We start from the raw sequence: 27,993 nt of genomic DNA, 5'->3' as shown, positions 1-27,993 counted from the left end.
CCCATGTTGAGCATGTACGCATGCGCTGTCCCATATCAGTTATCGTAGCTTTGAACTGAAAGAGAGACATTTAAACCGTGAGCTGTCTAGGAAGTCGACATAGTGTTTAGGGTAGGTCAACGACGAATTATTTCATATTATTTCATACCTTTTTATCTGATATAATAATACAATGATGTATATAACATTCATATCTAGTCTGACTCTGATCAAGCTTGGACAATTGTCGTAATAATTTTGTTGTTGTCGTATTAGACACAACGAAATAATTTACCACGCTACACACGTCGAGTAAATTACAGTCGAATCGGAACGTTATACAGTATATAGAGACTCTGGTCAATGTTTTCTTGCTAAATGACTAACAAAACCATGGCTATCAAACTACAGCATATCTATCAAACGATATATCAAACTATACATCGGGAGTCCATAGACTGTGTCCCAAAGCTAGCAAGCCCCAGACAAAGTCCATTGCATTGGCACAGACCTATATATGGCCCTGTACAGAAACAGCCTCGAGCCATTGACACTAGACCTGCATTAATTGGACAGGTAGCTAGGTAGAGGTATTAAGCCTTTATAAGCATTGTTTTTGCTGCAGCTTGCCCTCTGCTACACCACTTGCTCATTATCATACTTTTTCACAGCACAGAGCCACTGTTAAATCAAGGTGTGGGACACTGAACTATGCAGTATGTCTCCAAAAGGAACTCCATTGCCTATTTTGTCTGTGAAAGAAGTCCCACCTTGACCTCCGCCAAAGAGACATGCCCACACAACTTTGCTGAAATATTGCCCACGGAAATGAGCTTGAAGATTTTCAGCGAACTGGACATTGACAGCTTATGTAGTGCATTGTTAACTTGCAAACTGTGGCACCACATCATTGAAGACAGTGACCACCTCTGGAGGAATCACTGCCTGACTGTGCAAGCTTTCTGTCAACAGGAGGTTGATGGGGACAGACAGTATGGACTGTCGTGGAAGGTGGGTCTGTTGGTTTTTAAACAGCTTCACCTCAATTATGCTAGACTACTGGAATGCCTGTCTATAAAAAAAATATTTGTATTTTTTATTTCACCTTTATTTAACCAGGTAGGCTAGTTGAGAACAAGTTCTCATTTGCCACTGCGACCTGGCCAAGATAAAGCATAGCAGTGTGAACAGACAACACAGAGTTACACATGGAGTAAACAATTAACAAGTCAATAACACAGTAGAAAAAAAGAAAAAAAGAGAGTCTATATACATTGTGTGCAAAAGGCATGAGGAGGTAGGCGAATAATTACAATTTTGCAGATTAACACTGGAGTGATAAATGATCAGATGGTCATGTACAGGTAGAGATATTGGTGTGCAAAAGAGCAGAAAAGTAAATAAATATAAACAGTATGGGGATGAGGTAGGTAAAATTGGGTGGGCAATTTACCGATAGACTGTACAGCTGCAGCGATCAGTTAGCTGCTCAAATAGCAGATGTTTGAAGTTGGTGAGGGAGATAAAAGTCTCCAACTTCAGCCATTTTTGCAATTTGTTCCAGTCACAGGCAGCAGAGAACTGGAACGAAAGGCGGCCAAGTGAGGTGTTGGCTTTAGGGATGATCAGTGAGATACACCTGCTGGAGCGCGTGCTACGGGTGGGTGTTGCCATCGTGACCAGTGAACTGAGATAAGGCGGAGCTTTACCTAGCATGGACTTGTAGATGAACTGGAGCCAGTGGGTCTGGCGATGAATATGTAGCGAGGGCCAGCCGACTAGAGCATACAAGTCGCAGTGGTGAGTGGTATAAGGTGCTTTAGTAACAAAACGGATGGCACTGTGATAAACTGCATCCAGTTTGCTGAGTAGAGTATTGGAAGCTATTTTGTAAATGACATCGCTGAAGTCGAGGATCAGTAGGATAGAGAGTTTTACTAGGGTAAGTTTGGCGGCGTGAGTGAAGGAGGCTTTGTTGCGGAATAGAAAGCCGACTCTAGATTTGACTTTAGATTGGAGATGTTTGATATGAGTCTGGACGAAGAGTTTACAGTCTAGCCAGACACCTAGGTACTTATAGATGTCCACATATTCTAGGTCGGAACCATCCAGGGTGGTGATGCTAGTCGGGCATGCGGGTGCAGGCAGCGAACGGTATGCACACATGACTGTAAGTCGCTTTGGATAAAAGCGTCTGCTAAATGGCATATATTATTATTTATTATAAAAGCATGCATTTGGTTTTACTAGCGTTTAGGAGCAGTTCGAGGCCACGGAAGGAGTGTTGTATGGCATTGAAGTTCGTTTGGAGGTTAGACAGCACAGTGACCAAGGACGGGCCGGAAGTATACAGAATGGTATCGTCTGCGTAGAGGTGGATCAGGGAATCGCCCGCAGCAAGAGCAACATCATTGATATATACAGAGAAAAGAGTCGGCCCGAGAATTGAACCCTGTGGCACCCCCATAGAGACTGCCAGAGGACCGGACAGCATGCCCTCCGATTTGACACACTGAACTCTGTCTGCAAAGTAGTTGGTGAACCAGGCAAGGCAGTCATTAGAAAAACCGAGGCTACTGAGTCTACCGATAAGAATATGGTTATTGACAGAGTCGAAAGCCTTGGCAAGGTCGATGAAGACGGCTGCATAGTATTGTCTTTTATCAATGGTGGTTATGATATCGTTTAGTACCTTGAGCGTGGCTGAGATGCACCCGTGACCGGCTCGGAAACCAGATTGCACAGCGGAGAAGGTACGGTGGGATTCGAGATGGTCAGTGACCTGCTTGTTGACTTGGCTTTCAAAGACCTTAGATAGGCAGGGCAGGATGGATATAGGTCTGTAACAGTTTGGGTCCAGGGTGTCTCACCCTTTGAACATCATTGCCAGATTTCAAATATAGACGTATCATAGACATCACCCCCCCATGTTTGTCATTTATTATCTTGTCTTGTCCCTTGCGAAACATTAATACAATAATGCTCTTTGGATGAGTGTCATTTATCTCAATAACAAATGCCTTTGTCATTCTTTGATTATTTCTTTATTAGGTCACCCTGGTGCGGAACTATAGGAGAGGTTTTCTGAAGAGAGAATGGTTAAGGGGACGATACAGCAACATTCATTCAGCCGATGAACTACTGGACAGGAACATGTGCTCATTGGATGTCGAGACTTGGGGCGAGATTCTGGAAGCAGAGCTGGAGAGATAGATGCAATGCTTTAAAGAGATATGAGTGAACTCTTTAGATTTCATTTTTTATACTTATGTCTTAAGCACTTGATTTGTTTTATACCTTAATACATTTTTTATATAGGATTATGGTTAAATCACAGACTTGTATATATTTTTTGTTATGCATTAATACAGTGGGGAGAAAAAGTATTTGATACACTGCCGATTTTGCAAGTTTTCCTACTTGCAAAGCATGTAAAGGTCTGTAATTTTTATAATAGGTACACTTCAACTGTGAGAGACGGAATCTAAAAGAATCCAGAAAATCACATTGTATGATTTTTAAGTAATTAATTTGCAATTTATTGCATGACATAAGTATTTGATACATCAGAAAAGCAGAACTTAATATTTGGTACAGAAACCTGCAATTACAGAGATCATACGTTTCCTGTAGTTCTTGACCAGGTTTGCACACACTGCAGCAGGGATTTTGGCCCACTCCTCCATACAGACTTTCTCCAGATCCTTCAGGTTTCGGGGCTGTCGCTGGGCAATACGGACTTTCAGCTCCCTCCAAAGATTTTCTATTGGGTTCAGGTCTGGAGACTGGCTAGGCCACTCCAGGACTTTGAGATGCTTCTTACGGAGCCACTCCTTAGTTGCCCTGGCTGTGTGTTTCGGTCGTTGTCATGCTGGAAGACCCAGCCATGACCCATCAATACACTTACTGGGGGAAGGAGGTTGTTGGCCAAGATCTCACGATACATGGCCCCATCCATCCTCCCCTCAATACGGTGCAGTCGTCCTGTCCCCTTTGCAGAAAAGCATCCCCAAAGAATGATGTTTCCACCTCCATGCTTCACGGTTGGGATGGTGTTCTTGGGGTTGTACTCATCCTTCTTCTTCCTCCAAACAGAGCGAGTGGAGTTTAGACCAAAAAGCTTTATTTTGTCTCATCAGACCACATGACCTCCTCCCATTCCTCCTCTGGATCATCCAGATGGTCATTGGCAAACTTCAGACGGGCCTGGACATGCGCTAGCTTGAGCAGGGGGACCTTGCGTGCACTGCAGGGTTTTAATCCATGACGGCGTAGTGTGTTACTAATGGTTTTCTTTGAGACTGTGGTCCCAGCTCTCTTCAGGTCATTGACCAGGTCCTGCCGTGTAGTTCTGGGCTGATCCCTCACCTTGCTCATGATCATTGATGCCCCACTAGGTGAGATCTTGCATGGAGCCCCAGACCGAGGGTGATTGATCGTCATCTTGAACTTCTACCATTTTCTAATAATTGAGCCAACGGTTGTTGCCTTCTCACCAAGCTGCTTGCCTATTGTCCTGTAGCCCATCCCAGCCTTGTGCAGGTCTACAATTTTAGCTCTGATGTCCTTACACAGCTCTCTGGCCATTGTGGAGAGGTGGGAGTCTGTTTGATTGAGTGTGTGGACAGGTGTCTTTTATACAGGTAACGAGTTCAAACAGGTGCAGTTAATACAAGTAATGAGTGGAGAACAGGAGGGCTTCTTAAATAAAAACTAACAGGTCTGTGAGAGCCGGAATTCTTGCTGGTTGGTAGGTGATCAAATACTTATGTCATGCAATAAAATGCAAATGAATTACTTAAAAATCATACAATGTGATTTTCTGGATTTTTGTTTTAGATTCAGTTGAAGTGTACCTATGATAAAAAAATTACAGACCTCTACAGGCTTTGTAAGTAGGAAAACCTGCAAAATCGACAGTGTATCAAATACTTGTTCTCCCCACTGTATATGGCAGGCTATACTCCAGTAAAATATGGATACTCTTTAATGGATTCCTAAATCAGTGATACAATTGTGCCTTCACTACACTGAATAAAGTGGGGTCATTAAAATAATTTGCGTCCACATCATTGTTTACAGTATAGCATTAAAGTGCAGTACTTTTGCTATTTGTCAGTATTTATGAGCTATTTAAACACCTTTGGTTGACTTCTAATTTGAGTTATATTGTATACAAAATACTCATAATGCACTGTATCAGATAGATAGGGCTGGAACTTTTTGCTATTTGCTATTTCAATTCATTTTGACATGACTGTTCATGTGTTCATTTACATCCATGCAAATTCATGTATTACTCACTCACTGTAGACTATATCATCACGGATCACCATACATTCATTGAGAGACATCATGATTTTGATGCACAAACAAATCTGGTGTGGTGCATAACATCTTTAATAGTCTAATGAAATGATTGTAGTTGGTACAGTAATTATAAAGACAAAGTCAATTGCCATATTTAAACTCTGCCACTGTATCAAAAGCCACATGCACAAATTAAACAGCAAAGAAACTTCAGGCTACACTTTTGAAGGTTCTTTAACGAAGTTCCACTATTTAAGAAGCCTGGACAGGGTCGACTCGAATCAATTGACAGACTTTATAAGGTCTCTAACAAGAGCCAATGTCAGCACTTCAGACAGGGATAGCTTACAATATTCGGACATCAAACATTATGGTAGTTCACGCTGCATTGTTAATTGTTGTTTTGTAGATTAATACAGTGTGTGTGGGCCTACATCCTGCCGGTATGTCCATTTATATTTACATTTAAGTCATTTAGCAGACGCTCTTATCCAGAGCGACTTACAAATTGGTGCATTCACCTTATGACATCCAGTGGAACAGTCACTTTACAATAGTGCATCTAAATCTTAAAGGGGGGGGTGAGAAGGATTACTTATCCTATCCTAGGTATTCCTTAAAGAGGTGGGGTTTCAGGTGTCTCCGGAAGGTGGTGATTGACTCCGCTGTCCTGGCGTCGTGAGGGAGTTTGTTCCACCATTGGGGGGCCAGAGCAGCGAACAGTTTTGACTGGGCTGAGCGGGAACTGTACTTCCTCAGTGGTAGGGAGGCGAGCAGGCCAGAGGTGGATGAACGCAGTGCCCTTGTTTGGGTGTAGGGCCTGATCAGAGCCTGGAGGTACTGAGGTGCCGTTCCCCTCACAGCTCCGTAGGCAAGCACCATGGTCTTGTAGCGGATGCGAGCTTCAACTGGAAGCCAGTGGAGAGAGCGGAGGAGCGGGGTGACGTGAGAGAACTTGGGAAGGTTGAACACCAGACGGGCTGCGGCGTTCTGGATGAGTTGTAGGGGTTTAATGGCACAGGCAGGGAGCCCAGCCAACAGCGAGTTGCAGTAATCCAGACGGGAGATGACAAGTGCCTGGATTAGGACCTGCGCCGCTTCCTGTGTGAGGCAGGGTCGTACTCTGCGGATGTTGTAGAGCATGAACCTACAGGAACGGGCCACCGCCTTGATGTTAGTTGAGAACGACAGGGTGTTGTCCAGGATCACGCCAAGGTTCTTAGCGCTCTGGGAGGAGGACACAATGGAGTTGTCAACCGTGATGGCGAGATCATGGAACGGGCAGTCCTTCCCCGGGAGGAAGAGCAGCTCCGTCTTGCCGAGGTTCAGCTTGAGGTGGTGATCCGTCATCCACACTGATATGTCTGCCAGACATGCAGAGATGCGATTCGCCACCTGGTCATCAGAAGGGGGAAAGGAGAAGATTAATTGTGTGTCGTCTGCATAGCAATGATAGGAGAGACCATGTGAGGTTATGACAGAGCCAAGTGACTTGGTGTATAGCGAGAATAGGAGAGGGCCTAGAACAGAGCCCTGGGGGACACCAGTGGTGAGAGCGCGTGGTGAGGAGGCAGATTCTCGCCACGCCACCTGGTAGGAGCGACCTGTCAGGTAGGACGCAATCCAAGCGTGGGCCGCGCCGGAGATGCCCAACTCGGAGAGGGTGGAGAGGAGGATCTGATGGTTCACAGTATCGAAGGCAGCCGATAGGTCTAGAAGGATGAGAGCAGAGGAGAGAGAGTTAGCTTTAGCAGTGCGGAGCGCCTCCGTGATACAGAGAAGAGCAGTCTCAGTTGAATGACTAGTCCATGCAAGCATATAGCAACTAGAAACACCATAGAAAACCCTGAAAACAAAATAGACTGAGTGTACAAGCTCTTTCCATGAGATGAATCCGTGAATCCACGTGAATCTCATTGATGTCACCTGTTAAATACACTTCAATCAGTGTGGATGAAGTTTAGGAGACAGGTTGAATAATTTTGATTAAGCCTTGAGACAATTGAGACATGGATTGTGTATGTGTGCCATTTAGAGGGTGAATGGGCAAGACAAAGATTTACAGTACTGTCAGAAAGTATTCATACCCCTTGACTTGTTCCACATTTTGTTGTGTTACAGCCTGAACTCAAAATGGATTCAATTGTTTTCCTTAACCATCTATACACAATACCCCGTAATGACAAAGTGAAAACATGTATTAGTATTTTTATGTTAAATACAGATATATCTAATTTACATAAGTATTTACACCCCAATACATGCTATAATCACCTTTGGCAGTGATTACAGCTGTGAGTCTTTCTGGGTAAGTCATAAGAACTATGCACACCTGGATTGTACAATATTTGCAATTTTTTTTGCATTGTTCAAGGCCTGTCAAGTTGGTTGTTCATCATTTCTAGACAGCCAAGTTCAAGTCTTGCCATAGATTTCCAAGGATATTTAAGTCAAAATTGTAACTAGGCCATTCAGGAACATTTAATGTCATCTTTGTAACTCCAGGGTATATTTGTCTCCGAGTGTCTGTTGGAAAGCAGACTAAACCAGGTTTTCCTCTATGATTTTGCCCGTGCTAGCTCTATTCAATTTATTTTCATCCTAAAAAAACTCCTTAGTCCTCGTCGATGACAAGCATACCCATAACATGATGCAGCCACCACCATGCTTGGGAATATGAAGGGTAGCACTCAATGATGTGTTGTATTGGATTTGCCCCAAACATAACCCTTTGTATTCAGGACATAAAGTTAATTTCTTTGCCACATGTTTTACAGTTTTACTTTAGTGCCTTATTGCAAACACAATGCATGTTTTGTAATATGTTTATTCTGTACAGGCTTCCTTCGTTTCACTCTTTCATTTACGGTGCATTCTGAAAGTATTCAGACCCCTTGACTTTCTCCACATTGTTACATTACAACCTTATTCTCAAATGGAGTGAATGCATTGTTTTCCTCATCAATCTACACACAATACCCCATAATGACAAAGTGAAAACAATTTTGGGGAATTGTTTGCAAATTTATAAAAAAATAAAAAACAACTTATTTACGTTAATATTCAGAACCTTTGCTTTGAAACTCGAAATGGAGCTCAGGTGCATCCTGTTTCCTCCATTGATCATCCTTTAGATGTTTCTACAACTTGATTGGAGTCCACCTGCCCTGAATGATGGGTGGCCACTGTATTATTGCCACTTATTATGTGGCTTATGTGACATTTCTACTCCTGAACTTATTTAGGCTTGCCATAACAAAGGGGTTGGGGTTGAATACTTATTGGCTCAAGACATTTCAGCTTTTCATGTGTAATGAATTTGTAAAAATGTGTGAAAATATTATTCCACTTTGACATTATGGGGTATTGCGTGTTGGCCAGTGACACAACAGCTCAATGTAATCTATTTTAAATTCAGGCTGTAACAATACATTTTAGAAAAATTCAAGCGGTGTGAATACTTTCTTTCTTTCTTTGAACGGGGTATGGAGGTAGGTGCAATGTGCACCGGTTTGAGTGTGTCAAGAACTGCAAAGCTGCTGGCTTTTTCACGCTCAACAGTTTTCCGTGTGCATCAAGAATGGCCCACCACCAAAATGACACAACTGTGGGACGCATTGGTGTCACCATGGACGCTTTGTAGTCCATACCCCCGATGAATTTAGGCTGTTCTGGGGGCAAAAGAGGGAGTAACTCAATATTAGTAAGGTGTTTCTAATGGTTTGTACACCCAGTGTATACTTACGTGCATTCAGATCAGATCTTTATTTATAGGACTATCTATGCTAGACTGCTATGGATCATTTCCATCTGTATGGCGATTATCCTCAGTGAGGAACGGGGTCGGAGGAATGTAGCCATCATTGTTAGTGATTTTACCCTTTTTGCCAGCTGTACACGTCACAGCATTCTCTCTCTGGTGCGGTTGGAAATGCACCATTGCTGCATCATTCCGCTTTCTCTTTAATAATTATAGGGTGCCCCCGAGACTATAATAGGTTATATTTCAGTCATGGTCGACGATGTTCCACCGATTATAAACATTTCTATCGCTCTAAAAATTCAACCGAATGATGGACCGGTGTTTTTCAAGGTGGATGGGACCAGATTCGGCCAGAGCAGGACAATAAAATTGCTTACAGGGTCGAAGTATAAGGTTGAGGTGGTTATGAAGCCGGGCAATGCTGATGCCGCGTAAGTACAAAAGACTATATCAAGAAAAGCACTGGACATTTGCATTAGTAATATTGAATTCGTTTACAATACACTCAAATGAAATGCACCTGTCAGTCTTACTATAGCCCATTACAGTGCGTCTGTGGATGCAGCCTGATGCAGGCGCTATATCCTGCCTCCCCTGAGTGTTAGATCAAATGTTGTTTTTCTGACGTATAGGCCTATGTAACTGCATGTTGCTGTATCTTCAAATGGGTTGACTGCAAATATATGTCTGTATACTCCATATATCTTACAGGCTATTTTACAACGTTTCCCCTTTCCCCTACCCGATACTCTGCTTTAATAAATAATGTCTTGACGCGGCGTGTGAATGCATTTTTAATCAAACCAAGGAGGGTGAGTACAGAACGCATCTTTTGCGTGTTGATTCACGTCTCAACAATTCACTGCCGATGGTAGGCTACAGGCCCATGTGGGTGGGGTTGGGAATGATGCCCACTAACCGGTTTCATGTCTGTTTCATGATTCCCAGCACCATGAACATCGGAGGTATCACCCTCCCTCTGGAGCAGCAGTCCAAAGACGAGGAGTCAGTGGTGTACCATGGACATTATGACACAGAGGGAGTGCCTCACACCAAGAGTGGGGACAGGCAACCTGTCCAAGTCAGCATAGAGGTAATCCAGTAGAATACTTCATCCTAATTGTATAACTAAGCGGTAACTAACTGAGTTATTTATAATTAAGTGGTGTCTTCTGGCAATATAAATGTACATTTTCTCATATTTAGACCCAACTCAAAATAGTGATATTATCAGTACTAGTAACTCATCAATTCTCGTCACTATTTTCAGACATTTTCAAATACATTTGTCGTAAGAAATGTGCTATAGACAGTAAATCCAAGTCATCTACAACAGAGTCCCTTCAATGAATGTCTTTCTGTTCTCTGTGTGTTTTTGTGTCAGTTTGGAAAGGCGGGCCAATTCGAGACCATATGGCAAGTAAAGTACTATAACTACTACAAGCGAGACCAATGCCAGTTTGGGAACAAATTCGTCAACATTGAGTACGAATGCAAGCCCAATGAGACCCGCAGCCTGATGTGGATCAACAAAGAGGCGTTCAATTGAGGAGCACCAATCAATTCATTCTTCCAATACCCAGTAATGGAAGAAAAACAAGCAGAAGAGATGAGTTGCACACAATAACCTTTTTTTTCTACCATCAACTTCAGAGGAATAAGCCTTACTGTAGGCATGGGTTTCAAGTCACTGAGCACCATAATTGTCTGTTTTAGAGAAAGGGGGGCTGTTATCTATCAGTCTGATCTCGGGGGGGGGGGGTTGTTCTTTGATTGGTTTTAATCAAGACACATGGTCAGGTTGTTATCAGCAATCTCATTGGGAATCACGGCTATACAACACCTGCTGTGTTACTCTGAGCTCTGGTTACACAAGCTGAAACTGTGGCCCTCCTGGACCAGGCTTGAAGACAGTTGCGGGTGGAAATGTATCTAACCTGATTTATTACGTGTGAGGTGTGTGTGATGTGAGTTATATGAATAAATGTACATATTTGTGTTATCCTATGTGTTAGTTCTAGTATGGTTTAAGCCTTTGAACAGCTGTCTACTTCTGAACAGCACAATTGCGATTAGCCTATAAAGGGGTGAGACAGTTTTTTGTTAAAACTTCTATATTATTTTATGGAGATATTCTATAATCTATTAAGTGCTTCTATTTATGTAATGTTGTGGATCACTATCATTGTTTTGTCTCAGTTTTGTCTGTAAATGCATGGCTGAATAATCCTATGCCTAAAGGTTTTGTTCTTCAGATGCAAAATTAAAATGTTCAGTTCTGTTATATATGTAATTGAAAAGTGTGGAAGTAAATATACCCATACCAGTTACTAGCTTACTTGACTAACATCATTGTACAATAATTGGAATAAGTAGTTTGTTGTTGCTGTTGTTTAAAGTGTCCTATTGAAGACACTAATTTCACTGAAAGTGTTTATGATTCATTTCTCATTTCAGAAGCCTGCTTAGAGACGACAGTTGTGCCATTGCTTCCTTGTCCTCATTAGCAGTCCCCTTATTCACATGCCCACTTGCACATCCTATTCCAATCCGTTAGACACATTAGGCGTCATCTTTTACATCTCGTACAGTATGGCTATTCATGCCCGTGAAAGAGAAAGCTGCAATAGTCAATCTTACAACCATGCATCTTTATGGGCAAGCCTGTAGGTGTGGCATTCATATTCACTGGTCGATTTTTCCACATACTTAAATGTAAGTCGCTTTGGATAAAAGCGTCTGCTAAATGGCATATATTATTATTATTACTTAAACATTACTGCATAGGTCTTCATTTAAAATCTGGATGAGGAAATAGGCTTACGCCGAAAAGCATTAAACGCATCACTTAAAACCCTGTATTGATGGATAGGGAACAATTTTATGTAAATGTCACAATACATGGTTGGCATACATACATTAAAAGAAATAGACAGGGTACCCGGATGTACTGTATAGCCGCACCTCCCCCTATTCGCCTTTCAACCTCGTTCGCTCTCTACACCAACACAACCTCCTCTGCGGATCCACTGTAGCTACTGCAGTGAATCCGTCATCCTTAAAGAGAAAAGGCGAGAGCAAGTCAAGCTGGTCTATATTTATTACAACCAGAAATATTTCCCTGAAACAGTCTTAAAATTGTTTGTGCAACGTCGTCCTTTCGAAGTGTTTCTCTTGCGCACCAGGTGAAGAAACCCAACCGACAGAATGGTAAGGAAAACTATAGCTAGCTATTTTAATGTTGAACCGAACGTGTACAAAATCTTACACCATATGCATGCATGCATAGCACTCAAGGCTATCCAAGATCTCGTTGCACTACGTTCTTATTCTCCGACCAAATGAGCTTGAAAGCGTGTATCACGTTACATTTTTGCACGCACAATTTCATGTTTACAGATATGGCAATATGGCCAACGTTATGTTTTGCTGATTTATCGCATTCTGGTGTGTTTTGAAAGGCTATACTGAGACTTCTAAAAATGTGTGACAAGTAGCTAAACCAACAACCTAGCCGGTTAGCTAAAGCTATAGGCACATGAAAAATGGCGCGAGCTTGTGGGGGAAAAGTGAAACATCGTATCTTTCCTGAACCCGCAAGCAGGCAACACTAACAATATCGATAGGCTGTCACGCCTTCGTTTGTGCATAAATGAGATGCGCTTGTCAACTTGTGTCGGCAAAATTCGGCTTTATAACGCAGGTCCAACAAAGCTGGACTAGCACTAGTTAAAACATACTACATGGTCACAGCAAATGGGCACTTTTCCTGTTTGCCACTTATGAGAGCTGCACGGTACGTTAGCGTGGTTCCCGATCAACACAGCTAACTAACTACTCGTGGGAATGTGTTAAAAAGAACAGGACTGTTCTAGTTAGTCAGTCACATTTATTAATGTTAAACTACATTTTCAGGAAGAAACAATTGCTTCCCAAAGATTCTTACATTTTCTATATTCCCTCTCGTTACAATTATTTGCATTTTCTTTTTTTTTTACCAGTCCCAGTACAGGGATCTGAATAAATGGCTTTAAAAGGACATGCATTGCAGAAGGTCAGATACAGTTTCATACTACCTGAGTCATATCAATTTGCATCAGAGTTCCATTTAAAAAGATTGATATCTTGTCGTTCACTGACCTATTTCCTGTTCCTCCCAATTTCCAACGGTCACAGGCCTACATTAATTGTACACGCATAGCCCATGTTTGGGAGGGTCAGTAGGCGACTTGATTATTAAGCATGAATACTGGACCGGTATGCATTTCTGAAGCGCCGGCATTTAGCTCAGACCAAAGTGTGCATAGTGGTTTCAGGAAAAAGAACACAAATGCATCAACCTTAAATACGCTATAGGATCTGAATATGAGCTTCAAACAAAAAATATAAACGCAACATGCAAAGTGTCGGTCACGTGTTTCATGAGCTGACATAAAAGATCCCTGACATTTACCATATGGACAAAAAGCTTATTTCTCTCTAATTATGTGCACAAATGTGTTTATGTCCCTGTTAGTGAGCATTTCTTCTTTGCCAAGATAATCCATCCACCTGACAGGTGTGGCATATCACAAAGCTGATTAAACAGCATGATCTTTACACAGGTGCACCTTGTGCTGGGGGCTATAAAAGGCCACTCTAAATTGTGCAGTTGTCACACAACACAATGCCACAGATGTTTCAAATTTGGAGGGTGTGCATTTGGCATGCTGCCTGCAGGGATGTCCACCAGAACTGTTTCCAGATAATTTAATGTTCATTTCTCTACCATAAGCCACCTCTAATGTAATTTTAGAGAATTTGACAGTACTTCCAACCGATCTCACAACCACCAACCATGTGTAACCTTGCCAGCCCAGAACCTGCACGTCCGTATTCTTCACCTGCGGGATCGTCTGAGACAAGCTACACAGACAGCTGATGAAACTGTGGGTTTGCACAACCAAAGAATTTCTGCACAAACTGTCATGTCTGTATGGGCAGGCATAAGCTACGGACTACGAACACAATTGCATTTTATTGATGGCAATTTGAATGCACAGAGATACCGTGACGAGATCCCGAGACCCATTGTGTTGCCATTCATCTGCCACCATCACCTCATGTTTCAGCATGATAAGGCTGGAAGCTGAAAATGTCCCAGTTCTTCCATGGCCTGCATACTCACCAGACATGTTACCCATTCAGCATGTTTGGGATGCTCTGGATTGACATATGACAGCATGTTCCAGCTCTTGCCAATATCCAGCAACTTTGCACAGCCGTTGAAGAGTGGGACAACATTCCACGGGCCACAATCAACAGCTTGATCAACTCTATGCGAAGTAGATGCGTCGTGTTCCACGAGGCAAATGGTGGTCACACCAGATACCGACTGGTTATCTAATCCACGCCCCTACCCTTTCTTAAGGTATCTGTGACCAACAGATGCATATCTGTATTCCCAGTAATGTGAAATCCATAAATTAGGAACTAATGCATTTATTTCAATTGACTGATTTTGTTATATGAACTAACTCAGTAAAATCTTTGAATTGTTGCATGTTGCGTTTTATATTTTTGTTCAGTGTACAATATACTCCTTTATAGGCTGTCGCTGCAGGCAGCCAGGACTTGGGATGACGCTGATTTGGTTTTAATGGATTCTATTGGTAGATGGATTGTACACTCAGGCAGTCTCTTTGAAACCACATTCCAATTGTAAGCAGGCCCTCAGTGAGAACTGTTGGAAGTCAAGTGTATTAGACTCTGACTGCAATATATCACATTTTTCATAAAACGTATTAAGTTCTCAGTTCTTGACAGATATGCTGTCATGGTGCTCAAGAGCAAAATGTGTAGCTTACTACATATACTTGGCATATACTGTGAAAGTTTTTCAATACAGTGCGTGTCGGGAGACTGGCTTGCTTCTTCTTAACCCTTAGTACAGATGTTTTAGATAAACAAAGGGGATGGATTTGGAATAAGATACTCCTTACTTTCCAAACCCAGTTGTAGTAATGTGAGTACTAACTGGTAACAGTGTTGAATACGCCTAGACATTTTATTTTATTTTTTAGAATGAATCGTTAGTGACAAATTAGTTGCCTGAAGGAAAGGATGTTGAAAAGAAAGTAACAAGATCATTGTTCATTTTATATGTTTGGACTGGCATCTGTGGTACAAACTACGCAGCTGAGTTAGGCCTAAATCCAACCCATCTGCCCTCCCACCATTTTGCAATGTCATAATTACAAACTAGGTTTACTTCTAGAACTCCCACTGTTTGGTTACCACACAGACATGATTTTACACCAAGGAAATGGTGTAATCCTAAACCCCCCCCCCCCCCCCCCAGTCCACTTGAATTGAATGCTCTGTGAGACCTGAAGTCAGAGGCACAGGACGGTTGCAGCATCAACACTACTGTGCCAGTGATTTGAAAACACTTTGAGCATGGACATCTATGGAATTCTTGGAGTTGAGGTTAGCCTATATCAAATGAAGAAAGTGTGAGACAAAATGTTGATATTTGCCAAACCAAAAGTAACCCACACAAGTCACATTGCCTGGACGTTGGAGCCTAATCCCTAAAATACTGTTCATGAAACAAATGGAATGATACTTTTATTGACATTTCCTTTACTATTTTATGACTTCAAGTGATGGGGATATGGAGCCTAGTATGCACAACGTATAGATTTTTTTTTTGTATTGTATCCAAAGCTTAGCTAGATGGAAAGACAGGGCCGTGTCTTTCTGGTTGTCAATGATCAGTCTTGGGTTATGCCAGGCTTTGTTGTCAGGAGCAAGTCGAAACAGGTCTCCTACTTTCGTTGTTTTGTATTCATCACAGAGAAAAGGATTTTGGGCTTGCAATCCCGATTCGGATTCTGCAACATAGTCCTCATCAGCACATTCTGGATGATGTGTGGATTTACACAAGGTAGCCTCGCTAGCCATTCTAATATTTGGCAGACATTTCTATCCAAAGCAACTTACTGTCCTTACAGTGCATATGTCTTTAGTATTTTTCGGTGCAGTCTGAAAGTATTCATGCTTCTTGGCTTTTTCCACATTTTGCTGCATTACAGCCTTATTCTAAAATGGATTTAAATTGTTCGTTTTCCCCTCATCAATCTACACACAATACCCCATAATGACAAAGCAGAAACGGGTTTGTAGAAATTTCTGCAAATGTATAATAATAATTTAAATGTATCACATTTACGTAAGTATTCAGAACCTTTACTCGGTACTTTGGCAACGATTACAGCCTCTGCTTCTTAGGTATGGCACTACAAGCTTGGCACACCTTTATTTGGGGAGTTTCTCCCATTCTTCTCTGCAGATCCTCTCAAGCTCTGTCAGGTTGGATGGGGAGCTTCGCTGTACAGTTTTTTTCAGGTCTCTCCAGAGATGTTTGATTGGGTTCAAGTCCGGCATCTGGATGGGCCACTCAAGGACATTCAGAGACTTGTCCTGAAGCCACTCCTGCATTGTCTTGGCTGTGTGCCTAGGGTCGTTGTCCTGTTGGAAGGTGAACCTTCGCCCCAGTCTGAGGTCCTGAGTGCTCAGAGTAAGATTTCAACAAGGATCTCTCTGTACATTGCTCCTTTCATCTTTCCCTCGATCCTGACTAGTCTCCCAGTCCCTGCCACTGAAAAACATCTCTACAGCAGGATGCTGTCACCACCGTGCTTCACCGTAGGGATGGTGCCAGGTTTCCTCCAGACTTGACGCTTGCCATTCAGGCCAAAGAGTTCAATCTTGGTTTCATCAGACCAGAGAATCTGGTTTCTCGTGGTCTGAGTCCTTTAGGTGCTTTTGGCAAACTTTAAGTAGGTTGTCATGTGCCTTTTTTACTGAGGAGTGGCTTCTGTCTGGCCACTACCATAATTGCCTGATTGGTGGAGTGCTGCAGGAAGGTTCTCCCATCTCCACAGAGGAACTCTGGAGCTCTGTCAGAGTGACCATCGGGTTCTTGGTCACCTCCCATGACCAAGTCCCTTCTCCCCCGATTGCTCAGTTTGGCTGGGCAGCCAGCTCTAGGAAGAGTCTTGGTAGATTCAAACTTCTTCAATTTAAGAATGATGGAGGCCACCGTGTTCTTGGGGAGCTTCAATGCTGCATACATTTTTTTGGTACCCTTCCCCAGATCTGTGCCTTGACACAATCCTGTCTAGAGAATTCTACGGACAATTCCTTCGACCTCATGGCTTGGTTTTCGCTCAGACATTCACTGTCAACTGTGGGACTTTATATAGACAGGTGTGCATGCCTTTCCAAATCATGTCCAATCAATTTAATTTACCACAGGTGGACTCTAATCAAGTTGTAGAAATATCTAAAGGATGATAAATAGAAACAGGAAGCACCTGAGCTCAATTTCGAGTCTCATAGCAAAGGGTCTGAATACTTACGTAAATAAGATATGTTTTTTGTATTTTTATTACATTTGCAAATCTGTCTAACCTGTTTTCGCATTGTCATTATGGGGTTGTGTGCGTGTGTGGATGAGGATAAAAATGCATTTAATCTATTTTAGAATAAGGCTGTAACGTAACAAAATGTGGATAAAGTCAAGGGATCTGAAAACTTTACTAATGCACTGTATATGTGACCCGAGCAGGAACTGAACCCATGACCCTGGCGTGGCTAATGCCTCTTACCAACTGAGCCACAGAAGTGCTCTATGATATTCAGGAGATAGATGTTTTAACTTGGATTTAAATGGATAGTTATTTAGAGGCATTTAGGATAGTCCATGCCCCTTTTTGGCTAGCCGTTCAGTCATGGCCCAAGTCTTTATCTAATAAGGAAAGCACAGCCTTCCTCTATCGGGCCTTTTTTCAATTCCTTTATGTCCCACTGAGATGCGGAAAGGCAAAGGCAGTGGATTGCCCTCATTTCCAGCTCTGGCAGAATCCAGTTCATTCTGTTTGTTCTCATGCATAATGGAAAATGCCACTTCTGAGGGATAAACAAAATGCCTAGAGTGGGATGGACCGAGAATGGGTTTCAAATCTACCTGCCGTTTTAGTGGCAGGATATTGTGTTAATGTTGTTTCCCTATTAACGTACCAAGCTCACATCAATATATTAGCACATAATCACTTTCGTGTGTCAATGTTGAGGTGGTAGTGTACCCCGGACGCAATCGGGACTTTACATAAGATTGTCACCACTCAACTTGTTACAATGTAATCAATGGTAAAATGGCAATATTTCAGACCCTTGGTGCGAATGCCATCTTATTATAGCAACACAATTCCTATATTTTGAAGAAGAAAATACAGATTTTAATGGTGAATGTTATTAGCTATGGTTTCCTGTCTTCATTTCTGAATAGACATTAGGTTGGATGGTCATTCTCACCGTTCTTTTCCTCTTTCTTTCTAGGGAAACGAAGCAAGTTATCCCTTGGAGATGTGTACACACTGTAAGTATTTGAGAGCGTCACCGGCAACTTCTCCAATACTGCTGCTGTGATTCAAACAATATCTGCTGTGGGCTGTCCTGTATGTAATATTCAGATATGACTGGAATTTAATCTTAATGTATGCATGTAAATACCTTGACTGACAACAATTTTGATGTAAAAAAAAAAAAGTTTAGGCTATGGGATTGCATTGTCTCTGGTTTAAAGAGTGACCGCCCAGTCAACTCAAAGGACAGAATCTTCCCGATAGGCGTTGCAGTTTACAAAAGTCTGGGACACTTAAGAGGTAAACAACTGGTCCGGTTGGGGGAATTGAGCAGACCAATATATACATCACCACACGCTATACTGCATACTTCAGCCCTTCACAGTGTGACCCGGTCTCAGACGCTGCTGGGAGGCTTGAGCACTTGGCTGCCACAGCTAAAAAATGCCTCCCCCCCTCATAAAGGTCAGTTTCAGGGCTGGTGGGAGAGCCTTATTTATTTTTAGTCTGAGTAATATTCCATTTTTAATTGGTTTGTCACCCTGCTGCGCCATCCCTCCACCCTCATCAAACCACCCACCCCTCAAGAGAAAATGGGGCTAATTAGAGTTTCAGGACTGAACTTTCAGGCTCTACTTTTTCGGGAACTCCCACCTGTGGAGGATTGTGGCGTGCAGAGCCAGAGCTCACGTCAATGTTGACCGGTGTCGAGTGTGTTCAGGGGTGGGCACCTCCCTAACGAGCTGTTACGTTAGGTGTCACAGGGGTGGCCGTCGGACTGTGATTTACGACGGCACGTGTTCCTTTACTTGCCTTAACCCAGAACAATCTCCCTCTCTCTGTTTCTCCCCGCCCAGTCTTGTACAGAATGTGTTTGACTGGAAAAGCAAATGCTAGGTTTTCAATCGTTTTGAGAGAGACCAGACTTGCGTAGGACTTTGTCACGGGTGCAAGTAGACGGTTCTACTTTCTGGTGTTGACTTAGGGGTCTCACTTCATAAAGACTTGCCACTTTGATGCTTATGGACCAGCTGACACAACCACCACCATCAAAAACACACCTGTATTTAGAGTCACGCCTGGGTTGCGCACCTGCAGGACAATCAACAACAAGAGACTTCGACAGGTCTCAAACCTCAGCTAGCCGATGGACTTCCCACAGTGGGATATTTTGGGGAGTCTCTACCCACCCCCTCACTCCTGGGAGCAGGGCGTGGGGCAGCTGTTCGCCGTGTCTAGAAGGCACACAACCTTAAATCAGCTGTGCACACCGAGCTGGCAGGGTCTGAACACTGGGAGCTCACCCAGATCCGTGTCCAGGTCCACTAGTCAGGGCGTTCGTTAGTAGACCCCTAGAATGCTGGTCAGTTCTGTCTTTTACCCCGAATGGTAAAGGTTGGATACGGGGAAGGGGAAGCTGATCCTAGCAGAGGGGCAACTTCTACCCGGGTTAGGTGACTCCATGTGCAAGGCTGACGCTGTAGCTAAACAGGCAAAATGACTTGCCCTGCAAAGACTGTTTTTCGCTTCAAGAGAACATGGTGACTCTCCTCTTAACACCTTGTGTTTTTTCTGTAGTTGTACCCACTTGTACACCCTCCCTCCCCGCTTAGTCTAGTCTTAGCACAGTGTGCGTATCTCTAAGTGGCGATCTTTAGCATCTGCTGAGAGCTTTGGGCGTGTCGTAAGGAGCACCAGTCAAGCATGGTGACACAGCAGAACGTGGCATGCATGCAAACCCACACACAAGTATGCATGCAAACCCACACACCACAAGTATGCATGCAAACCCACACACCACACGTATGCATGCAAACCCACACACCACACGTATGCATGCAAACCCACACACCACAAGTATGCATGCAAACCCACACACCACACGTATGCATGCAAACCCACACACCACACGTATGCATGCAAACCCACACACCACACGTATGCATGCAAACCCACACACCACACGTATGCATGCAAACCCACACACCACAAGTATGCATGCAAACCCACACACCACAAGTATGCATGCAAACCCACACACCACAAGTATGCATGCAAACCCACACACCACACGTATGCATGCAAACCCACACACCACACGTATGCATGCAAACCCACACACCACACGTATGCATGCAAACCCACACACCACACGTATGCATCTACACAGACGGCCACGTATTGGCTACCGTGATCTTTGGAGCAATTCATGATCTGTTCATCAAACTAGAAGAGGATCTGCATCTATAGACAGGTTGTATTTACTTGTTTTTTTTTGTACACACACATTCTTACAGGCTCATTCCAATCAAAAAACTCCACAAATGCATTAAGTATATAAAATAAACAACAACAAGGTAATAAAGCATCCAAATTGAGCTACAAACCAGCACATCAAGACAAATGAACTTCCCATATAATGTATAGAGGCAGAGCTGAGAGTATTTATTCGGGTAGTTTGGGAGAGCTGCAGTGCTTTGATGCGCACCAGTGGGTGCCGCTTTTTCAGTAAGATCAGCGGTGTGACTCGCCCACATGTAAGGGGGGGGGGGGGTGTGTTTCTGCAGCAGTGAATTAAGTGCGATGGCAACGTCCTTATCATCTGCCTCGTCAGATGCGTGGTTGGTTTATAGGTGTGATATTGGTTAGCTCATTGGTTAGCTTGCTAGCGGTTATATCTCTCTTGGGGGGGGGGGGGCGCATGATTTGTTTACAGGTCTCTAGAGCAAACCAGTGTCTAGAATTACTATGAAATGACTATTTAGACTCGTACGAGGCTAAATCTTGTCACGTGCCTGAATGCTAGTAACACTATCATAGCAAATGGTTGATAACCCAATTGTGGTGGTAACAGTGTTCCTAAAATATCATAACCGGGGCTTGATTCATGAAGACTCGGGAGACAGTCTCAGAACTCTCAAGCTGTCTGCGTGGTCATTGGTTGTGAGGGAGATGAGGCCCAGTGAGCCGAATTATGAAACCTATGTGAATGTAACACGTTGTCTCCTTCTGCAGATCAGTTTGTGTTGAAAGCCTCTCCAGCTGGCTGTCTGACTGCAGCTCTCAAAATACCCTCCCCCCTTTTGTGTGTTGGCTCGCTGGGCTTCCTTGTTGCTAGGGGTTTCCCGAGGGGAGGGCAGCACCAGCCATTTAGCTGTGTGTGGAGTGAGGGGTGTTTCTCTCTGCCTTGTGGCTATAAATACTTTTTTCCTCCATCTATTTGATCTACACTCGTGGACTGTATACACGGACAGAATGGTACCCAGCACTGCATATACTGTTGTGCAAGTGTAATTGAATTAATGCAGTGCTGTTGGGGCCTGTGCCTCTGCAGCTACATTTTTGCGTCCCCTGGTAAAGAGTTTGTGTCAGGGGAGGAGCTATTGATGTATTTAAAAAAATATCTATTTTCTCAGTTTGTATACAAGAGTTTAGTCCATCGTTAACGCTGAAATGATTTAGGTGTAAGTTAAATCAGCGTAACTAAAATGATCATCAATGGGCTGGCTAATATAATAATATAATATATGCCATTTAGCAGACGCTTTTATCCAAAGCGACTTACAGTCATGTGTGCATACATTCTCGTAAAGGTCCTTGAACCCACTGGGCTGCTCTACCAACTGAGCTAATGATTTTCAATGGCATCCTTCCTGGTCTCCAAATGCCTAGAATGGGCTGTTTACATTAAGCGGCTACATTTTGATTGGATGTTGGATTTTAAGAACCCTCCCCCACAATCCCGTAGAAGGGCGCTGCGTGTTTACGTTTTTTCCAATTTGGTAGGACACATTTTACAGAGAGTTGCTCACAAATAGATGTAAAAGTGCATCAGTTTTCACTGTGGTGCTGTATTGGCAGCATTCCATAATGTATAGCCGCCATAGTAATATTCTAGTTCTTGTGACACCCCACTCACTTGTTTTGTGGTACATCTAGTGGTGGGTCTCGGTTATGGCAACTGTTGGTTCCTACTTGTTAAGCCTGTCATCATGGTACAACACTGCTGACTAAAACGCCACTGCCACCTCGAGGTGCCCAGAGGAACGCCTCAGCAAACCAATGCCATATCGGATCAGAAAGAAACTCCGGATTGCCTGTAACTGTCAAATAAAGCTGATGCAAAATACTTTGTCTATAGATATGAATTGTGCCTCTAAGACTAATAAAACAAATAGCTTGTTATTTACAGTGAGACTCTGTAGGTGATTTTAATACTAGTGCGAGGTTGATCGTATTAACAAACTACTGGAATATTCTTTCTCATGTATGTAGAATCAAGCATTGTGCACAGCAGCAGGTGAAAGGTTCATTTTGTGAAATCCCGCCCACATTACGGCTCACACTTAGTCTCACTGAAGTCCACCTCACGCTGTTGTGTCCATGTTACGATTAATGCATATCAGTCCAGTGATTAGTGTGTTTCGGAGGCGGCACATGACACAGTGAAAGAGCTTAGTGTGGGGAACCGAGAGGTGTGCTGCTGCTGTCGCTCAATGTTGGCCACCAGTATCAAACTACACTAGGTGGGCGGTAGCTTGGGACGGCTATGCTATGGCCAGCACTCGCAAGAATTCGGGTAAGAATCAATCGGGGATGGGTGAATCGATTCTAAAGGCCGCAAAGGACCATAACACCAGATGTAAGTGACCAGGTTGGCCCGCCCCCCCCCGTGTCCTGAAAGTGTGCTTCCCGAAACCCGGCGGTGGTGGTTGCTACCCTAGAAAATGGAGTCTGCTGTGTAAAGTTTTGTTCCCCTATATGTGAATCGGTCGGTTTTTAACGCCACCCTTTCTCGCTCTCTCCTTTTCTATTTCAGTTGATGCTGATGAGATTAAGAGGCTAGGAAAGAGATTTAAGAAACTCGACCTAGATAACTCTGGCTCCTTGAGCGTGGAAGAGTTTATGTCCTTACCGGAACTCCAACAGAATCCCCTTGTACAGCGAGTCATCGATATATTTGACACAGATGGCAATGGGGAAGTCGACTTCAAAGGTAAGACTGATATATGGGGTTATTCACCTTTTCTAAATTCTAACTTCAAAAGAGCCTTTGTTGTCTGTTTTAGTCTTGTGTCTTTGTTGTAGGTTATCCTTGTGGATAATGACCAGTGCTGTTTCACCTTGAAATGAAATCATCAACCAAGTGCTTAAATGTATCATGTTTTTTTTCTAAGAAGTGTTCGCCTGCATTATGATGTTATGCTGACCAACCTTAAATCAGAAAATGCCTGAAGTTTTTGGGCCGTTTGGGCATTTTCCTCGAAACCCCCTCTAGCTCTTATACAACTGAGTGAATGAAATAACGATATCCGACGTGTGTTCATGTTCTTGTTACTGTCCTTTTTAATTGTTGGTTGACTCAAAATGGCTTCACATTCTTTGACAGAATTCATTGAGGGCGTCTCCCAGTTCAGTGTCAAAGGTGATAAAGAGATGAAATTGCGCTGTAAGTAGACTGCCAACTAATCTCAACTGCTTTCACTGTGACCCCCCCCCCCATTTTAAAGTGATTACCCACCTTTTTGTCGATACACCAATGCTGAGCTCATAAATTAAATGTTTGTGATTTTTGCTTTTCTGTGTGAAAAAATTATCCCCGTTCTTGGATGTTCAGAAGTTCTTCCTTTTTTAAAATACGCGTATTGGCAGGTCATTCCAATGACGCTGCGATGAAAACCCAGAGGTCTGACCCAACCTTCCGTCTTCCCCTTGTCCTGTTAGTTGCCTTCAGGATCTACGACATGGACAAGGACGGCTACATATCCAATGGCGAACTCTTCCAGGTCCTCAAGATGATGGTGGGGAACAACTTAAAGGACACCCAGCTCCAGCAGATTGTTGACAAAACCATCATCAACGCAGACAAAGACGGCGACGGGAGGATATCCTTTGAGGAGTTTTGTGCGGTGAGTCGAAGAAACAACGTTTTAACTCTGTGATAGGGTTGCACAGTTCCTGAAACTTTCCGTAAAATGTTCACAAGTTTGAGAAATCCCATTTGGGGGATTTCCGGGAACCAGTAGGGAATAATCAGGAAATCCTCCCAACAGGGATTTCTGCAACAAAAAAACTCTGAATTTATCTGAAATGTTGCAATCATATTCCCATGATCATGATCGCGGTGCGTCACTTCTGTTCAAATTCTAAAGGTGTCTGTTGCGTCCGTGACAGTTTCTTGCCCCTCTTGTCTTCCATTAGGTGGTGGGAGGATTAGACATACACAAAAAGATGGTTGTGGACGTGTGACTGACCTCACGGGCCCCAGCAGAAAAATCCCTTTTCGCTTTCTTCTCCATTTCTGAGGATCTGCTCAAGGTGTCATCCAGCAACGCTCTCTGTGTATTTTTCAATGGGAAGTATTTTTTTTCTCTGTGAAGCCACTTTTTTTTCCCCATTTTGTTTTTCAACCCGAGCCTTCTGACGCCAACCATTTTATAGTGTTATCGAACATGAGTTCTCTCAATAACCCAGTGTAGCACTTTAAAAGCCTGAAGGACAGCTTTTTATCATTGAGCGAGTATTTCAGTTTGGTGGAGGAAGGGTTAGTTTGTTTCTCTTTGATTTTGAGGCAGTTGGGATTTATTTTTTTTTTTCATATTTATTTTGGTCTTGGCTTTTTTGGGGGGGTGGGGGATGTGTGTAGTTAGCTGTGATGTAACTTGATGTACTTGATTTCAACACAACACAAAAATAGAGCATGAAGTGCCATTCAGAACATATAATAAACCGGTTGAATATAATGGTATACATCTTTTTCTATCAACATTCGGTAGAATTTGCTTATTTCAATGTGCATACTGCACGATTCAAACAATCCAATTACATTTTCCTGGCAAATGCTTTCCCTGCTTCTTTCACTCCCAATATTTTGAACAGCTACGTTTTTAAGATCATGTAAGACAGCCTTTTTCTTTTTTTTAATAATAAGGGGGATTGGATTGTGCACTATACCTATTTATATTGTCAGGGACATCGATCATCTTGCTTTGAAGATGCAGTGGAGTAGAGAGAATAATATTTACATTTCTGCACATACAAGCTTACGGTTTTACTTCAAGGACAAAGTCTCTCTTTTTTTTGAGTCACTGGTTAGTCACCTTAAGTCTCTTATTCCAACAAAAAGCACGTCTTCATTCTGGGTGGTAGGACATCACAGGCCATTAGAATATTCTCGTTCATGTGTTTTTGTATTTACTGCTTTCATCAGCCATGTTAAATTACAGATATAGATTGGTTACAGACTATCAAATAGAAGTAGAGATGAGTGCTTTTGGTTTAAATGCTTGTGATACGGTAAATCTAGCTTTTTTTTTGGGGGGGGGGGGTTGCATTTAACAACTTAAGGCAGAGCTGAGGTAACTTACAGTAAGTAGGCTACAGTTGGGACATTGAGGGATGTTAAGTTGGTTCGGCTTATGAGAGGCGTTGATTTCAACGTACACATTTTGCCTTCTTGACCATGTAATTTGCATCTATTTCATGAGCATCTTTTAATTCGGTTTCTCAAACATTGTATGGACTCTTGCCGTGAGTTGACGTAATAGTGCAAGGTCACAGGTGTGCTGTCCCTCTTCCTCCCTACCTCCTGAACATTCTTCTTCGTTTTTTCTTGAGAAGATGCAACCGACAAGGGCATTTTATTATAAAGCTACCAACGTTCTTTACACAGAGAGAGAGGGGACAAGACGGAACAGGTTTTATTTGTATCTATACATTTTATGGAATTTAAACGTGTTTTTTAAGTTTGTGGCTCTGCTTTTTTGCTCAACTGAATGCACCAACGGGCGGGTGTTCAAGTGCGTGATCCTGTGCCGCATGCGCCCGCCTCGCACCGCTGTTTTGTCTTCAATGGCGTGCTGCACGACGTTGGCTCTTATCTGATCTTAAAAGGCCCCCGAAGTCTTGTGATGTGCTTGCATGACATGGAGGCCCCCCCCCCCCCTTTTTTTTTCTTTGTGCATGTAGATCCATTTTTTTTGAAAATCTCTGTTTACATATGAATCTTAATGTTAATATATTATAACAAATGAAAATGACATGTATATGGATGTTGCCAAAAAAAAAAGAATTGGTGAATGTTGAATAAATATGGAAATGACTCAAAGTAACTCCACTTACATGTAACTGTTATTCTAAACAACTATAATCTTTTGGATATCTCTGTCACTTCTATTCCAGCAAAGCTTCACTTATGCCCCAGAGTAGCCTACCAGCTCTGTTTCAGGGGGAAACCATTCGAGATGTTTTTTTTTGGTTGTATATATATTTTTCTTTACAGATATATTTGTTATTAACATGGTAGTATTAGTGGTCCCTCCTTTGTTTTTTATTTTATTTTTAGGTTTGTGCTAAATGTGTCCACTATTGGAGGAAAGGGATCTGTGTGTGTGTGTGTGTGTGTGTGTGTGTGTGTGTGTGTGTGTGTGTGTGTGTGTGTGTGTGTGTGTGTGTGTGTGTGTGTGTGTGTGTGTGTGTGTGTGTGTGTGTGTGTGTGTGTGTTTTATTATGGGGTGGTATAGGGTGGAGGCAAACAAACGGTTTCAGTCTTAGGTTTTTACCTTCTTATCCATCTCTGCATGCTGCATCTGCTGTGGGAACCATTTGAAACTTCATACGTGAAAAAGAGAAATAAACAATTTGAAAGTTAGGAGGCTGTGAATTGTGTGACAACACATGCATTATGTATCCATGCATTGTGACGGTGGCAAGGTGGCGCTTAAATTAGAATGAATGCAGTCGGGATGGCACACTGCAGAGTATGTGTGAATGCGCTTTGATAGAAAGCCAGACAATTTGTTAAAAGACCAGCAGCAAAGGGATATTTGTCCTATGAAAGTGGGGGAAATATGTTTTATATTGATGATTAGCATCCCCACATGTATGACACTGTTTTCATTAATAGGACAACCATAATTCTATTGTACTGAAAAATGCACTCAACCAAGCAGGAGCAGAATGCACGGATGGATGGTCATGGGGTATGTTATTGTTATACTCCAAACTGGCCGCTAGATGGCAGCATAAGAGGGCTATAAAAAGAAGTTGCTATTGAGTGTGAGTGAATCTCAAATATTTAACTTGTGTCCTCTCCTTGTCTCCTCAAAATGGTTCCTTCCCTCCTCGGGCCTTGTTTTTAGGAGGTGAAAAAAACGTGTGTCTTCAGAGTTGTGCAGAGGGTAGTGCGTAGGGCACAGTACATTACCGGGGCCAAGTTTCGTGCTGTCCAGGACCTCTATGCCAGGCGGTGTCAGAGGAAGGGCCCAAAAATTGTGGGAGACTCCAGCCACCCTAGCCAGACAGTTCTCTCTGCTACCGCAGGGCCACGTTTAGGTCCAAGCTTCTAAACAGCTTCTAACCCCAAGCCATAAGACTCCTGAACATCTAATCAAATGGCTACCCAGACTATTTGCATTGCTACTCTTATCGATGCATAGTCACTTTTTAATAACTACCTACATGTACATATTACCTCGACTAACCGGTACCCCCTGTGTATAGCCTCGCTATTGTTATTTTACTGCTGCTCTT

General features: G+C 42.8%; 3 protein-coding genes across 4 annotated transcripts; all 3 read left to right on the top strand.

Annotated features, from left to right (window-relative positions):
* Positions 1-10: 10 nt before the first annotated feature.
* Positions 11-3,439, top strand: LOC124016460 (F-box only protein 48-like). Of its 2 annotated transcripts, none has more exons than XM_046332035.1 (3): positions 11-111; positions 651-990; positions 3,031-3,439. In XM_046332035.1, the coding sequence occupies exons 2-3, from the start codon at positions 691-693 to the stop codon at positions 3,190-3,192; spliced, it is 462 nt and encodes a 153-aa protein (XP_046187991.1). In that variant the 5' UTR covers positions 11-111; positions 651-690; the 3' UTR covers positions 3,193-3,439. The 2 variants fall into 2 exon arrangements, with proteins under 2 accessions (XP_046187991.1, XP_046187992.1); XM_046332036.1 differs by having other exon boundaries at positions 19-111; positions 656-990.
* A 5,460-nt stretch (positions 3,440-8,899) lies between these two features.
* LOC124016459 (CB1 cannabinoid receptor-interacting protein 1-like) lies at positions 8,900-11,385 on the top strand. Its single transcript, XM_046332034.1, has 3 exons — positions 8,900-9,483; positions 10,001-10,145; positions 10,437-11,385. The coding sequence occupies exons 1-3, from the start codon at positions 9,302-9,304 to the stop codon at positions 10,599-10,601; spliced, it is 492 nt and encodes a 163-aa protein (XP_046187990.1). The 5' UTR covers positions 8,900-9,301; the 3' UTR covers positions 10,602-11,385.
* Positions 11,386-12,029: 644 nt separating this feature from the next.
* On the top strand, positions 12,030-26,578 carry LOC124015906 (calcineurin subunit B type 1). The gene is made up of 6 exons (XM_046331389.1): positions 12,030-12,262; positions 18,437-18,476; positions 23,282-23,458; positions 23,852-23,911; positions 24,187-24,371; positions 24,664-26,578. Exons 1-6 carry the CDS (start codon positions 12,260-12,262, stop codon positions 24,709-24,711), a joined length of 513 nt encoding a protein of 170 aa, XP_046187345.1. The 5' UTR covers positions 12,030-12,259; the 3' UTR covers positions 24,712-26,578.
* Positions 26,579-27,993: the final 1,415 nt, after the last annotated feature.

Source organism: Oncorhynchus gorbuscha, linkage group LG26 (genome assembly GCF_021184085.1).
Source record: "Oncorhynchus gorbuscha isolate QuinsamMale2020 ecotype Even-year linkage group LG26, OgorEven_v1.0, whole genome shotgun sequence".
Classification (NCBI taxonomy): domain Eukaryota; kingdom Metazoa; phylum Chordata; class Actinopteri; order Salmoniformes; family Salmonidae; genus Oncorhynchus; species Oncorhynchus gorbuscha.
The sequence above is the reverse complement of the archived record's forward strand: the minus strand, read 5'-3'. Positions and strand labels throughout refer to the sequence as shown.